Source organism: Sarcophilus harrisii, chromosome 4 (genome assembly GCF_902635505.1).
Source record: "Sarcophilus harrisii chromosome 4, mSarHar1.11, whole genome shotgun sequence".
Taxonomy (NCBI): domain Eukaryota; kingdom Metazoa; phylum Chordata; class Mammalia; order Dasyuromorphia; family Dasyuridae; genus Sarcophilus; species Sarcophilus harrisii.
In genome coordinates, this window is record NC_045429.1 from 437,761,412 (window position 1) to 437,775,693 (window position 14,282).

Here is a 14,282-nt window from a genome sequence, read left to right on the forward strand (position 1 = left end):
ACGCCTCCGTCATCAGCGCGCGCCGGAAGGAGGCGCGCCCACCGCTGCAGAAGAAGTCCCCGGGATGGCGGAGGCGGCCGTGGCGGCGGCCTCGCGCCGCGCGCTGCATTTCGTTTTCAAAGTGGGCAACCGCTTCCAGACCACACGCTTCTACCGGGACCTGCTGGGAATGAAGGTGACGGGGCAGCTAGTAGGCGGTCAGGCCGCCCGCGGGCCCGGGAGCGACCCCCGAGGCCCGACCCCCTCCCTTTGCAGATAGGGAGACTGAGGCTCGGGGAAAAGCGGGCGCCCAACCGCCGCTGGGGACCCCGTGGGCCAAGCAGCCAAAGCCCTTTATCTTACCGAAAGGGGGCCTGAGGGGTCAGGCGGGAGTGGCCCCCGGGCTCGGGGTGGGGCGTGGCCGAGGGGCCGGGATGTAGGGCTGAAAGACCCGGGGCATCGGAGAGAACAAGCCCCGCCCCTTTCGCAGGCCGCCAGGCTGAGGCTCTCAGCTCTCAGTGGTTCGCCCGGCTCAGCCCCTCCCCCCCGCGGGCGGGGCGTGCCCCGGTTGTGAGTGTGCGACCTTGGCCCCGTCTCCTGACCTCGAGAAGAGAACCGTAGGGCTGACCCTTTTGGCAGGTGTGCAGAGCAAGGGCCGTAGTGAAACAGGCCAAGGAGTGTGCCCCAAGGCAGGTGGTGAAAGGCAGGCAGAATTGGACCAGAGAAGACGACCTCCTTTCCCTCCCCCTGGCTCTGGGTCTGTCATCCTGGCTCCAAGCCACAGTCCTGTTCTCTCCTCTGTTTACCCCCCATCCCCAAGGCCCGCTTCATTCCCCTGCTTTCCACTTCCAAGGTCATTGTAAGACCCAAAAGGCCCAAGTCCTCTTCCCCAGGATTCTCAGCTTCCTCACGGGCCCCTGCCTCCCCCCTCTCCCCCCAGCGGGGGGAGCCAAGTGATCTCCTTAGCTTGGGATGAGGAGCGCTGGGAAGCTGTGGGCGGCTCCTCCCTGGGCTGCGGGCCCCTGAGGGCCAGTGTCTGGGGCGTGATAGGAACTTGGCGCTTCCCTGGTGCCTCTTGGAGCAGGACCTCTGCGGACTTCAGGGATGCAGAGTCACCTTCTACCACATGAGGCCATCGGAGAACAGGGAACGAAGGCCCGACTCCGAGCCTCACTCCTTGTTCTTAGTCTCCGTTCACCCTGAGCCTCCTCCCTGTCCTGGGCTGGCCTTGCCCCCCAAGTGTCCCCTAACACAGCTAGAGGGAATGCCCTCCCCCCAAGCTCTCTTTGCTCCCTGTCCTCACGCTAACTTGTATTACACCTGTTTGTGCACTAACTGGCCCCCAGTCTGGTTCTCAGCCCTTGTGCAGAGCCCTGCTGGAGCCCCGGCCCCAACCAGAGTGTTCTCGCCATCTGTGGGCCCGGCCATTATCGTATCTCCCCGGCTAGAAAGAACACTGCAGGCCAGTGCCCTTCCCATCTCCCTCCTGATGGCACCCAGCACAAGGCCTTATACACCCCAGGTTCTCAGAACGCAAGTGGGAAGGCACAGAAGGTTGGCATGGGGGACTTTGGGGGGCAAGAGCATTGCAAGGAGTTAGTGTAGCAAGATGGAAAGAAAGGCTGCCCCCATGTCTCCTGCACGTCGTGCACGCGGGTGTGTGTGCGCTTGCACACAAGGGAGCAGTTATCCAAAGAAGGACACCCACCCACTTTTCCCCTCCCTACTCTGGGTGGCCTTGAATCTGCGTTACCGCCCCTGCCCTTGGCCCACTACAGAAGAGTTCAGATTGCCGGCCTTGGTGGAGGGGACGCTGCTTTGGAACTGAGACGGAAGCAGTGGAGTCTTCCGGTGACGGAGGTCCGGGCGGACCTCTGGCCACACAACATGGCAGCTGACACTGACTTCCTTACAGATCCTGCGGCACGAGGAATTCGAGGAAGGCTGCAAGGCTTCCTGTAACGGGTAGGTCACTTTTCTATATGTTTGTATTTCCCAATGTGTCCCTCCCCCTTCTGAAGAGCCGCACACCAACCCCGTCCAACATTGTATGCAGGATTCACTCCACACCCATAGTCCCCCACCTCAGGGGGCATGTTATTTCTTAATGATGTCACTTCCTGTTCGGAAGTTTTTAGTAGTTTCTTATGTCAAGGATTCTTTCCTTTTTTTGTGACCTAGACCCCTCTGGCAGCAGCCTGATGAAGCCTAGAGACCCTTTTCCTCATCCCTGGCTTTAAATGCATGAAATAAAACATATGGGGTTACAGAAGAAAGCAGTTTTATTAAAACAGTTATCAAAAGTTTTAGGGATAGAAGTTAGGAGCCCCTGTTCTGTCACCTCAGGATCAAATATAAGCGTCAGACTAAGCATTTGAAATCCGTTGAGGTCTTGCTTCTGCTGATGCCCCCAAATGTTTTTCGTATCTGTCCCCGTTGATCCTCGCTGCTGTGTTTGAGCTAAGCCGTGATGGGAATCTGGAGTTGCATTCAGCCAGTAAGCAAGCACATAGTGTGTGCTGTGTCCTAGGCAGGGAAGCCGTCCTTGCCCTCACAGTCTGGCCAGGAGGGAGGGGTGTGTGTGTGTGTAACAGACACAGGATGAGTTGGGGACGGCACTAGCCACTGAGGGCTTGTTAAGGGGATACTGTCCTCTGTCCCCTCCCCCAAGCCTTGAGGGAAAGCAGGAAATCTGAGCCAGTAAAAGAAGGTGGACATTCTGGGCCAGGAAGCAGCCAGTCCCTAGGCTTGGATTGTTGTAATGAGGAACAGGATGGGACCATGTGGAACATGACTTTGGGGTGAGTCATGAAGATGTAGAAAGATCCCTGTATTTGAGGGCAAAGGACCTTGAGCGTGTCAGACCCTGCTCTGCTATTCCTTTGGTCACTATGGGCCTCCATTCTCCATCTATTAAGTGAGGAACTTGACTGGATAACCCCTAAAGCATCCCTTCTCATTGTAGGTAGGGATGTCATCTCTTTTGCTTTTCCACAAGCCATCCCTGCTCCATCCTCATTTTCACCTGAGATCCTCTGCCTCCTCAAGACCAGTTCTGGGAACAAGTTAGCTTCATGGTTCAGGGCTCTGTGTCCTAGTGATTACTGTTCTTGGTCTCCCCACGTTGCTGGAAGCTCCTTGAGGGCAGTGTTTGCTTTTGTGTCCCAAATACACAGTGCTTTGCATAAAGTCGGTGTTTACTAAGCACTTATTGACTCAATAACTATTAGCTCCCTTGAGTTCTGAATCTTTACAAAGTCATCACTTGAGTGAATAAGTAGAAAACACTCTTCTCAAAGTGACCAGTTTTTATGGAAATGTACAAGTAAGCCCTTGGTGGACCACTGAGCATCTTTTGGAGCTGGGTAACAAGCTAATGGCTCAAAATGCTAAATTTTAAGATTTCTGTCCTAGACAGTGGTCACAGCTTTAAAAGGCAAAATCTTCAAGTTGTGCTGGAGGCTTACTTAACCATGTTAGAAACCTAGAACTTTTAAACAGGTGCTTTTCTTGGATCCATAGGGCTCACATCTGGGCCTTCCCAGGAGCCCTTTCTGTGCCATAGCTGCTGGCTTCCTGGAGGCTGGAGGAAGAATTTCCTGTTGTCACTATTCTTTGGCTTTGCTTCCAGGCCTTATGATGGGAAGTGGAGTAAAACCATGGTGGGCTATGGGCCTGAAGACAGTCACTTTGTTGCAGAGTTGACCTACAATTACGGCATCGGCGACTACCGACTCGGCAATGATTTCCTGGTAAGGATCATGAATTTCCCCTGTGGTTTTTCTGTAGCCTCTCAGGAGGACAGATCATCCACCTGGATCAATGGCCCTGCCCCCAGCTCAGGAGGAGGTGGGGAAAAGAGAGACAAGGATTGGAGACTGGCTTTGAGGGGGAGCCCTCCATAATACTTTGGGGGGAGGACAGATCATCCACCTGGATCAATGGCCCTGCCCCCAGCTCAGGAGGAGGGGGGGAAAAGAGAGACAAGGATTGGAGACTGGCTTTGAGGGGGAGCCCTCCATAATACTTTGGGGAACACACCTGTACTGTGGCCTCAGACCTTCCTAAGCCCTTTTCCTGCTCTAGCTCTTCTCTCCCCCTCCCTACTCCCTCTGTAGTCAGTCAGCAAGCATCAGGTAAATGTCTGACACAAGGACTCTAGGAGCTGGGGGGGAATCAGGAGAGCTTCAGAGAGGAAAGATGGCACCCACTCTGAGCCTCAAAAGAACAGGTGAACAGGAAGGCCTGCCAGGCCTGGGGCACAGCCACGGGCACCGTGGAGAGATCCGGACTATAGGGTCGAGAAGAAGGCCGGCTTCCCCACCCCCCTTCCTGAAGCTGGGCAGCGTGGAAGGGGTAATAGCTTGAGGCATTTCACAGACTCAGAGTCTTAGGCCTTAGGACCCAAATCACTCAGGCTTCCTCCATGGGCACTGTCAGTGTCCTCTTCAGCCTGATCCTTCCTGTCAGCTCCCTGGCAAGCCCAGGTCCAGCTTTTGTAGAGTGGGATGAGTGATTATCCAGGCTTGGGGAAGGGCTGGGACCCTGTAGACATTACCCACGGTTACAGGCTTCAGAACCAACTCCTGGATCTTCTCAAGACCAAGGTTTGGGCTGCCTGAGTAAGAATTACATGAACACCAGGCGTCCCGGGTCTTCTTTTGTTTTAGCTGATTTCGTTGGTTGAGGGAACTTGTGGCAAGGAATCCATCACAGTGCCCTGACTTAGTGTCACACACACACCCCCCTCTCTCCCCCCATGTGCTCAGTGCGAGGAGCTCGCATTCTAACGGGGACACCAGCGGGAGAGACAAAATACGGGTCATCTGGGAGGGAGGGGGAGGTGCCCCAAACAACCCCAGGATACAGACTGGGCTCTGATGGCACCTTTTCAGGTGACAGAACTTTGGAAGGTTTGGAGGTGGGAACAAGTTCCTGTGTAGCCTGAGTATCAGCGTACGGGAGGAGCTGGCGCCAAGCATTGTCTCCACCCACTCACAGTGACTCTGGCACGGTCACCAGGGGAAGAGTGGGGGGCCCAGGAGAAAGCCTGGGGAGGGGGAATAAGAGGCCGGGGAGGGCAAGTGAAGACAGCCTCTGCTAGTGTCCTAGGGAACTGCTCACGGCCCTGATTGGCAGCCAAATTGTCATGGACACACAGGGCTGTCCAAGGCAGGGATTCCTGACTTGTGACCACGCTAGACGCCTCGAGAGGAGTCTGCTTCCGGGGTCAGAGGGGAGCCGATTATGCAAGATGGTGGGACCATTTCTCAGAGAGTTCTGAGAGGACATTGGCAATGGATGGCTTATCTTACATCTTGGTGGGGAGATGCACTGACTTCTTCAGGTCTCTTCCTTGGGATTGACCAGAACTTATCTTCTGGGAAATCCCTCCTTCCCCCACCCCCCCACCCCCACCCCCACCCTGGCTGCTGCTGATCGGAAGGGGAACTGAGCTGAGATGAAGTCACAGGTTTGAGCCTTATCTTGCTCTGGAGGTGAAATGAGCCTCTTATCAGCCTGGCCATCAGGTGGAGTGACTCTGGTATGCTTTTGTCCTAGGGCCTCACCCTGGTCTCCAGCCAGGCCGTCTCCAAGGCCAAGGAGGCCGAGTGGCCACTGCGGGAGATCGCTGAGGGAGTTTTCGAAACTGAAGCCCCCGGAGGATATAAGTTCTATTTAAAGAACCACAGTCAGCCCCCATCAGGTACTTACTGGGCAGTGCCCTCCTGCCCCCCAAGGGCCAAGTGCAAAGGGAAGAAGGCCTCTCAGCAGGTTGGGCACAGGGGGTGGTTTCTGCCCCCTGGCTCCTCTTCTCCGGAGCCAGGCTGTCTCCAAGTGTCTCAGGAGGCACTTCTGCCCCTCCTCAGCCTTGCCACCTCCAAGCTCTTGAGGCGGGAATGAAGCCAGAATCTGGGGCACTGGGAGGGTCTGGGTGTCCACTTGCTCTGTCAGCTGCCTTTTGCCTTGTGGGTAGAGCTGGTTAGTGCCAGTCCATCAAGTTAAACACCTGCAAAAGAGCCGGAGTCCTCGAGGACCTGTCACAAAGATTGTGGCCCCTTTCATGGGTCAGATGAAAGGGGGTCCCTGACCTCTGGTCTCTCCTCCCCATCCCTAACCCTAACCCTCCAGTACTGCGTTCCCCGTTGTTGTTCTGGTGGTCTTCCCTTGGGGAGCCTGGGGGGGGACAGGGAGAGGAGCGAGCAGGGACATGGGGGATCAGGCCCCTGCTCAGGGTCCTGTTGTTCTCATGGCTGGTGTACACATCCCCACAAACCCTTGATGAGATGATGAATGTGGGTGATTAGGCTGGGGCTTAATCAGCGAGGAACAAGAAGGCACGAATGGGTGAGTAGAGTTGTTTCTGACCCATAGACCCCGTGCTGAAAGTGACCTTGGCCGTGTCTGACCTGGGCACGTCCCTGCACTACTGGTCGGACCTACTGGGCATGACGGTGTATGAGAAGGACGAAATGCAGCAGCGGGCTTTGCTGGGCTACGCAGACAGCCAGGTGAGCGCCGGGCTGGGCCCCTTGCGGACCGGGGAGGCTCGAGCCACCCTCTAAATTGGACGTCTCCGGGTTCCTTTCAGTGCAAGCTGGAGCTACAGGGCATCAAGGGAGCTGTGGATCATGGGACGGCCTTTGGAAGGATTGCTTTCTCCTGCCCCAAGAGAGAGGTAACCCATTCTCATCGTCCTTGCTCCCAGGCCTTGACAGCCCTACTTGGCCCTCGTCCCATCTCCCCCTTGTCCCATCTCCCCCAGCCCCTGTTCTCTCTCCCCCCCTGAGTGACTGGGTGGTTCTGGCTCACTCCTGTTTAGTCTTTGGTGGAGAGCATTGCCCTGAGCCCTGCCACGCTCCACAGCCCCACGTTCCCAGGGGGCTGCTGCCCCTTCTTGGCCACCCCTCCCAGCTGAGATACCGAAAGCAAACAAAGGGAGCCAGGGTTCTCTCCCTCTGTTTGACATTTGCCTGCCCCACCTGGCAGAGGCTGGCAGGGAGCACCTCCTGACCCCAAGCCGCTGTCTCTGTTTCTTAAGTTACCAGACATAGAAGCACTGATGAAAAAGGAGAACCAAAAGATTCTGACTCCCCTCGTTAGCCTGGATACACCCGGGAAAGCAACGGTCCAGGTGGTCATTCTGGCCGACCCGGTAAGGAGGAGCCTGTGGGCGGGGCCGGGCCATCAAGCCACCTTTTAGGCCCAGACTGACCCTTTGTTGTCCTGTTTAGGATGGACATGAAATTTGTTTTGTGGGCGATGAAGCATTTCGAGAACTTTCCAAGATGGATCCAAATGGGAACAAATTGTTGGATGATGTGAGTCTTGTTTATTTTCTAAATACATGTCCCTTTTTGCTCCCCTTGTCCTGGAATACCTTGGATTGGGATGGAGTGACTCTTGCTAGGGTGCTCCGATTCTGACTTGGAAAACCATTTCTTCGGTTTTGGGAGCTGGAGAGAACCAGGTCTGTTGCTTTATTGGGGTGACAGCAAGTACCAATGTGGAAGATGCCAGAGATGCCAGCAAGGGGTTTTTTCCAGGCTTGGTCCATATTACAGAAAGTTTTTCATTATTGAGCTTTAAAGGCCATTTTCTCTCAGTGTCCCCCCCAAGCCTACCTTGCTCTCTTTGCTCCTTTCTGCCTCCTGGTTTCCTTTTAAACCTCAGCTCAGATCGTTTGTCCTGGAAGCCTTTCTCAGTTTCCTTCACCGGAGCACCTTGACCTTCCTCTGTTGATTATGTCCAGTTTATCCTATCCAGAGCTTGGACATTCATAGCATTTGTCTGCTGTACTCTTGAAGACAGCAGGAATTGTCTTTGCCTTTCTTTGCATTTCCAGTTCCTACACAATGCTTGGCACATAGTAGGTGCCTAATTATTATTGACTTGATTTAAGGGAGGAGAATAAGAGGTTGAGTTGGTATTTTTAATACTTAATGGCATTTTATCACATTCATTGTCAGATATCTCATTTCCTTTTCCTTCCCCAGAGAGCCATCTCTGAGGAAAAATGAGTTCAACAAAGCAAACTTATGTCAGTTGAATCTAAAGTATATTCTGTGTTCCTCATCTGTAGTCTCCCATCTCTGCAAATAAGGGAGAGTGGTATATTTTCTCCCTGTTCTCTGAGGCCCAGTTTGGTCAAAATAATTATACGGTGGTTAGTGTCTGGTTTTTAGTTTGCTCTTCTTTCCATTATGCTTCCTGTGTCTTGGGAGCTGGCGGTGTGGGGTGGCCAGTAGTAGCACTTAGCCCCTTCGGCCAGTCACTCCTGCTCTAATAGCCCCACTTCTCAGCTGGGGAGCCCTTCGTGCCATTCCAGGTATTTTTGCCTCCATTATAACTACCATCTTCCCTCAATTCTCTTTGGATAGGCAATGGCAGCAGACAAAAGTGATGAGTGGTTTGCTAAAAAAAACATACCGAAGGCTTCTGGATAATGGAAGACATCATTTGAATAAAGACTTAAGCTGTTTGTCTCGACTCCCATCCAGCACTAGAGATGGGAGTGTTTCCTGAGGCTCTTATTTTTTAAGGGGGGCCCAAGGACATAGTCTTTGTGCCTTTTGGGGAGAAGTGTCTTAATGAAATTTCAATTCTGGATCTTTAAAGTTGTCTCCTTTCGTAGGCCCACCATTATGATCACAGATTAGTTACGTGGGTTTGGTGGGGGGACAGGTTCAGCAAGTTCACGATTTGCCAGGACTTTAGAAATAGTGGCTTTTTCCCAGAACTGGAGCCCCAGTCTGAGCAGATACTGTGACTAAGGCAGAGACCCTAGAGCTCTTTACTAAAAGAACTTGATGTAAAAAGTCAGTCAAATCAGATTCTGTCAATGAAGGACATGGGTTCACTATCCCAAAAGAACACCAAAGTAGTAAGTTGATGGTAAGCAGAAGATTCATAAGTGGGAAGTGGAGAAGGCATGAAGAATTTTATGGGCCATCTTCCTCTCCACTTTTCAAACTTCTGTGGGACCAAAGGAAAATGGAATGCCGCTCTTTTTGAATTTCTTGAAATTATTTAAATAGTACTAGCTTTTAAATCAGTCTTCCCTGTGATTTATAAGAGTGTTTTGTGTCCCTTTTTAGTATAATTGAGTATGGAGATTTCATTTAATATTCAATTGACTAGGGTTGGGCTTTGTTCATTTCAAAAAGGAGAAAATTCCCCCCAAATAGTGTGTTTATAATCAGTACATCTGATTCTTAGGCTCAGGAATTAAAGCAGTGATGGGTTAATTCTTTTCATAAAGAGGATGGAACGGGGCTGTCTCAGAGCCACACATTAAAATTTAAACTGTGAGCTCTTACTCATCACCACCTGAAGCTGGGATTTTAAGAGAAAACCTTGATTTATAATACAACCTTAACAATGCTTTTGAATATCAATAGACTTGGGAAGATTTTCACTCATCCCTGTAACTCCTAATTCATATTTCAAATGATGCTACAGAGTATCAGAAAGTAGTTAGGAATCAGGATTTTTCCAGAACAGATGGTACATTTTTTTTTTCTGTATAATATACAAATAAAGTATATGATTACTCAAGGTGATTTGATAGTGATATTTATTCTGCTTAATGGTTCAATTATGTTCTATGTGGGGAAGAGAATTGTTTACATAGACCTTGAATTGTCAATTTCCTTCTCAGTTTTTTCAGTGATTTGTGAATTCTATTCCTTTTTTCCATCTTAAGGCTTTTCCCCAACAGCCTTCTCCTGAACTGTTCAAACTAAAGTGGGTACACCAGCCAGTGGCAACACCCCCATGCCTTATGTACCTGGGCTTGTGGTAAGGATCCAGCACACAGGGTGCCCACACTTGGTATGCCTGTGGAATTTTAATTACCCATTGTGAAGGTTAAGAGGGAAATACCCACTAATTTATTGCCCATTTGCTTACACCCTGGGGATGTGGTGACACTCGTTCTGCACAGGGCGGGGTCAAAGTACATCTTTTTTATCTAGGTAGTTGAATGTTTGAGGTCCTCAGTAATTCTTTAGTCAGAAAGAACCTATAAAACCATTTCCTACATAAGGAAGAAGCAACGGGTGCCTACCAGATGGGAAGACCAAGGTACTGATCAGTTCTACTCATTATTGGTCACAGAGTAGCTTTATTATTGGATGTAAAATATAGGCCTATCCCCTAGTCATCAAGGACAGGCATAAAAGTACATTTCAAAGATAAACATCCATATGTTCACCTCTGTTGACTCAGAAGAATGTTCTGTATTCAGAATTAGATGAGATCTTTAAGAGCTGGCCCATGTTCTCCTCTGCCTTCCTCAGCATCTCTTGAGGGGAAAGGGCTCTGCGTTATTGCAGGTACCCTCAGGGGTACCTGCAGCTCTCCCCACTTGCCTACAACGAAACCCAATTTGGATTTGTCAGTAATTTTAGAAGAGAAGCAAGGGCACCCATGATTGGGAACTTGACAAACAGGCTAGTAAATAAATATTGAAGACACTCCAGCTTGGACTACAGTAAATTTCTTAACAGAAAAGTCACAGTTCTGTGTTTTGAGATGGAAAGGCCATGGTTCTCTAATCCAACTTATTTCCAAAAGGATTCCATGCTTTACAAATGGTTGTCTAGCTTCTGCCTTAAAGACATCTAGCAAGGAAGGACTTCTACCTCTCCAGGCAGCCCCTTCCAGCTCCTCTAATGCACAATTTGCACATAGCCAGGAGGGATTAATAGCCCACACTCTGTGATGGCATCAGGCCCAGTGTCCTGACAGCATCTGGCTGGATATCGGGATAGGAACTGAACCAGCGATTTTATCAGCATCCGGCATTCCCCAAGGGAAGAGATTGCCTGGGCAGATTGTCATCTCTGCGACTGACTAAAGAGCAAACCCACAAGAAGCAGTCGCATTAAAACTAATTGGAAACATTGAACGACATCAGGGGTATTGATTTTTCTAAGTGTGTGGCCAGAAGGTGGACACCCCGTAGGTAGAGCAGTGATCAGAGCACGAGGCCTGGAGTCAGAAAGGCTGCTCAAGTCTAACCTCAGGCAAATATTCACCAAACTGTGTCGCTGGGCCTCCGACTCAAGTTTCCTCAACTTTCCCTGGTGGTTGTGAAGATTAAATGAAATGTTTGTGCAGGGTCTGGCACAGGTGCTGCACAGCTTCTATGCCTGAGGTGGTCATGGTTCTGGGAGCCCAACTTTCCATGACACCAAACCACTTCTGAGGTAAGAAAATCAAAGATATTCCCTGCTGACTGTCCCAGAGACCAAAAAGGAACTATCTTTGGTTGCTATAGACTGTTTGGCAATTTCACACATTGTTTTAAAAACTTCCAATTAGTTTAAATTTTCAAAACCACGTCTTTGACCTGACTTTTCCCCCACACTAAAATAAGCCCATGAAGTCTTATCACTGCTAAATTCTTAAATGTTCCATGATCAATCTAGGTGCTAAGTGTGGAATTGAGGGTGGTTGTTTTCCCCTCCCCCAACCCCACAAACACAGGTACCAGTAGTGGGTACACTGGGTAAAACCAAATTCTACCCAGCCTATAAAGATGTCCAACACATCACCAAAGGAGCTTTGCTGTTAGATAGCTATCATTTCTTGCAAAAGGGCCCAAACAGGCCCACCCAGCCTGCCAGAAGAGGAAGGAGGCAGAGGAACAGCATTACGGTGTCCATAGGTCACAGTCCAGTCCATCTTTGGCCCCTAGCAGCTTTCCTAGTGGCTGTCAGATTGTAAGACCAAACAGGAGGCTTCCCTCCCTCAAAGGCAGAAGAATTCCTTTGAAAACGATCTTGCTTTTCAGGTCACATTCAGTGACGAGATCCCAGCATTTAAAGCCACAAGGCGCCTCTGTTCCTAATGTCTACCTAGAAAGAGGCAGACCAGCCCCAAGTCGTTTCTGTTTCCATTTCTGATCATAGACACTACAGGAGGATCTTAGAGCAGGGGCTATAAAGCTGGTCATGGTGGGCATCCTGGGATCGCAGAAACACTGTGGCAAAAGTGGTCATTTTGGGAGAGTGCTACAGTGGGAAACCCTAAGTTGCTACAGATCTGTTTTCCTTGTAGGGCTTTCCAAAGCTTTGTAATCTTTGTCATAGTTTAGCAGTTGGACGAGTGCATTCATGTATCACTAGTTGGAGAAATAGTGGGATTCCAAGTTGGGCACGTTCGTTTTGCTTAGATATGTCTTCCCAGGGAAGATTATATTCTGAGACCAATCAGAAGTGAAAATAAAATGATAGAAGATACTCCCAACTCTTCCCCCACTTGGTGAATGTCTTTCAGCAGAAATTTTCAATGTATCTCTTCTGTTGTGATTTTTTTTCCTCTTAAAAAAATCATAATACTTATACAGATTGCTTGCTGTCTTGGCAAGGGTGAAGGTAAAAGAGGGAGAAATTTTAAAAATTTGGAATTCAAAATCTTACAAAAATAAATGTTGAAAACTACATGTCATTTGAAAAATTGAAATTTAAAATACTATGTTGTGTGGGATGTTTCTCTGTAAGGGGGAGGGGAAAGATTCTGGGGATAACTATTAAGAAATAGATGTCACAGAAACTCAAAACCCCCAGACTTTGGGGATAAAAACTGCTGGGAATATTGGAAATTGGTAGGCAGAAACTAGGTATTGACCCACACTTAACACCATGTATCAAGATGGTCAGAATGGGTTTATGATTTAGACATAGTGATATTATAAGCAGATTAGAACAAAGGATAGTTTACCTCTCAGATCTGTGGAGAAGGAAGGAATTTATGGCCAAAGAACTGGAATTCATCATTGAACAAAAAATAGATAATTTTGATTATATTAAGCTAAAAAGCTTTTGTACAAAACAAAACGAATGCAGACAAGGCTAGAAGGAAGCAATAAACTGAGAAAACAATTTTTATATTCAAAGCTTCTGATAAAGGCTTCGTTTCTAAAATACATGATTGACTCAGATTTATAAATCAAGCCATTCTCCAGTTGATAAATGGTCAAAGTTTATGAATAGACAATTTTCAGATGAAGAAATTAAAACCATTTCTAGTTATATGAGAAGGTACTCAATCACTATTGATCAAAGAAATGCAAATTAAGTCTGAGGTACCACTACACACCTGTCAGATTGGCTAAGATGACAGGAAAAGATGACGAATGTTGGAGGGGATGTGGGGAAACTGATACTATGTTGGGCTTCTAGTGGAAGCTTTAAGAACTTTGCATTTATATACAACAGGTTGCTCTCTACACCCACACAACAACTGTCATTTTCATCTCTACTAATGTCTTTGGGGCTGGTGGAACTACTTTTACCTTTTAAAAACTTGGACAATATGGCCCAACTTTGCTCAGGGTGTTATTAGTGGCTGTCAAGAGCAGAACCAGGATTAAGACCCAGGGCATAGTTTGCTCACTAAAACTGCCATTAACATGGTTTCTCCCTAACAAAAATGGGGCTTCCCAGAGCTGTATCTTACAAGCCCCATAGACCATTGCAGAACAAAGCTGGCTCCAGACCAAACCTGGACTGGGGATGGCTTACAGAGCTTAGCTTCTGAAGAGGGGAGGTCTCTGGGGATCAGCCCTTCTCGGGGCTCTTTCAGGCCCAAAGCAGATCCATATCCTGCTCCTCCCCCCACCAAAGAAGTCACAAATCCACATTTGGGATTTGCCTTTTAAAGCGATTTATTAGTTATAGTTCCTAGCTATGTTCCTAGGGTCTCAAAGGAATTCAGTCGCCCTCCATAACAAGATTAAGTTGATTCTTCCCCTCCTGGGAAGGCTGGTCTCTTTTAACACTGTCTGCTCTTTAGCTCTTCCACTTTGGACACGTAGACCCTCATGGCGTCCAGCTTGGACATCCCTTTGCGGCAGTTCCAAGCTTCCCACTTGGCTTTGGCTTTGAAGTCGGTGACTTCTGGGCAGGGGATGTTGACGTCCCCAATGGTGGCCTGCTTGTAGTAGCTATACACTACCAGTTTCTCCTCGTCAGTCACGGGGCCTGTCAGCTGCTTAACTGCTGCACATGCCAATTCAAATTCTACCTGGGCCATCAGATGCTACTGGTTGTAAAGGTGGGCTTATTTGTCGGTAGCTCTAGGGGAAAGGAAACTTGGTCTTCAAGGGCTAGAAGAGAAGAAATTGCAAGAGAACGTGACTCCGGGCCGTGGGGCAGAAGGGGATGATTAGTGCCACGGACCTAAGTGGTATCAGGGAGCGCTGGAGAGGCTGAGCAAGGCCGGCTGGGAACGGCAGCGGGGCCTGGGACAGGAGTTAGTATCAAAGGCTCTTGGGGGTCTTGGAGAACTTGGGG

At 49.5% G+C, this 14,282-nt stretch overlaps 2 protein-coding genes across 2 annotated transcripts; one reads left to right on the forward strand and one right to left on the reverse strand.

Moving 5' to 3' along the window:
* The first annotated feature begins 51 nt into the window (after positions 1–51).
* Positions 52–9,542, forward strand: GLOD4 (glyoxalase domain containing 4). The gene is made up of 9 exons (XM_003770093.4): positions 52–175; positions 1,895–1,944; positions 3,611–3,731; positions 5,542–5,686; positions 6,355–6,491; positions 6,572–6,658; positions 7,022–7,135; positions 7,215–7,301; positions 8,361–9,542. Exons 1-9 carry the CDS (start codon positions 65–67, stop codon positions 8,424–8,426), a joined length of 918 nt encoding a protein of 305 aa, XP_003770141.1. The 5' UTR covers positions 52–64; the 3' UTR covers positions 8,427–9,542.
* A 4,087-nt stretch (positions 9,543–13,629) lies between these two features.
* Positions 13,630–14,095, reverse strand: LOC116423461 (diazepam-binding inhibitor-like 5). The gene has a single exon (XM_031967765.1). The coding sequence runs from the start codon at positions 14,020–14,022 to the stop codon at positions 13,762–13,764; it is 261 nt and encodes an 86-aa protein (XP_031823625.1). The 5' UTR covers positions 14,023–14,095; the 3' UTR covers positions 13,630–13,761.
* Positions 14,096–14,282: the final 187 nt, after the last annotated feature.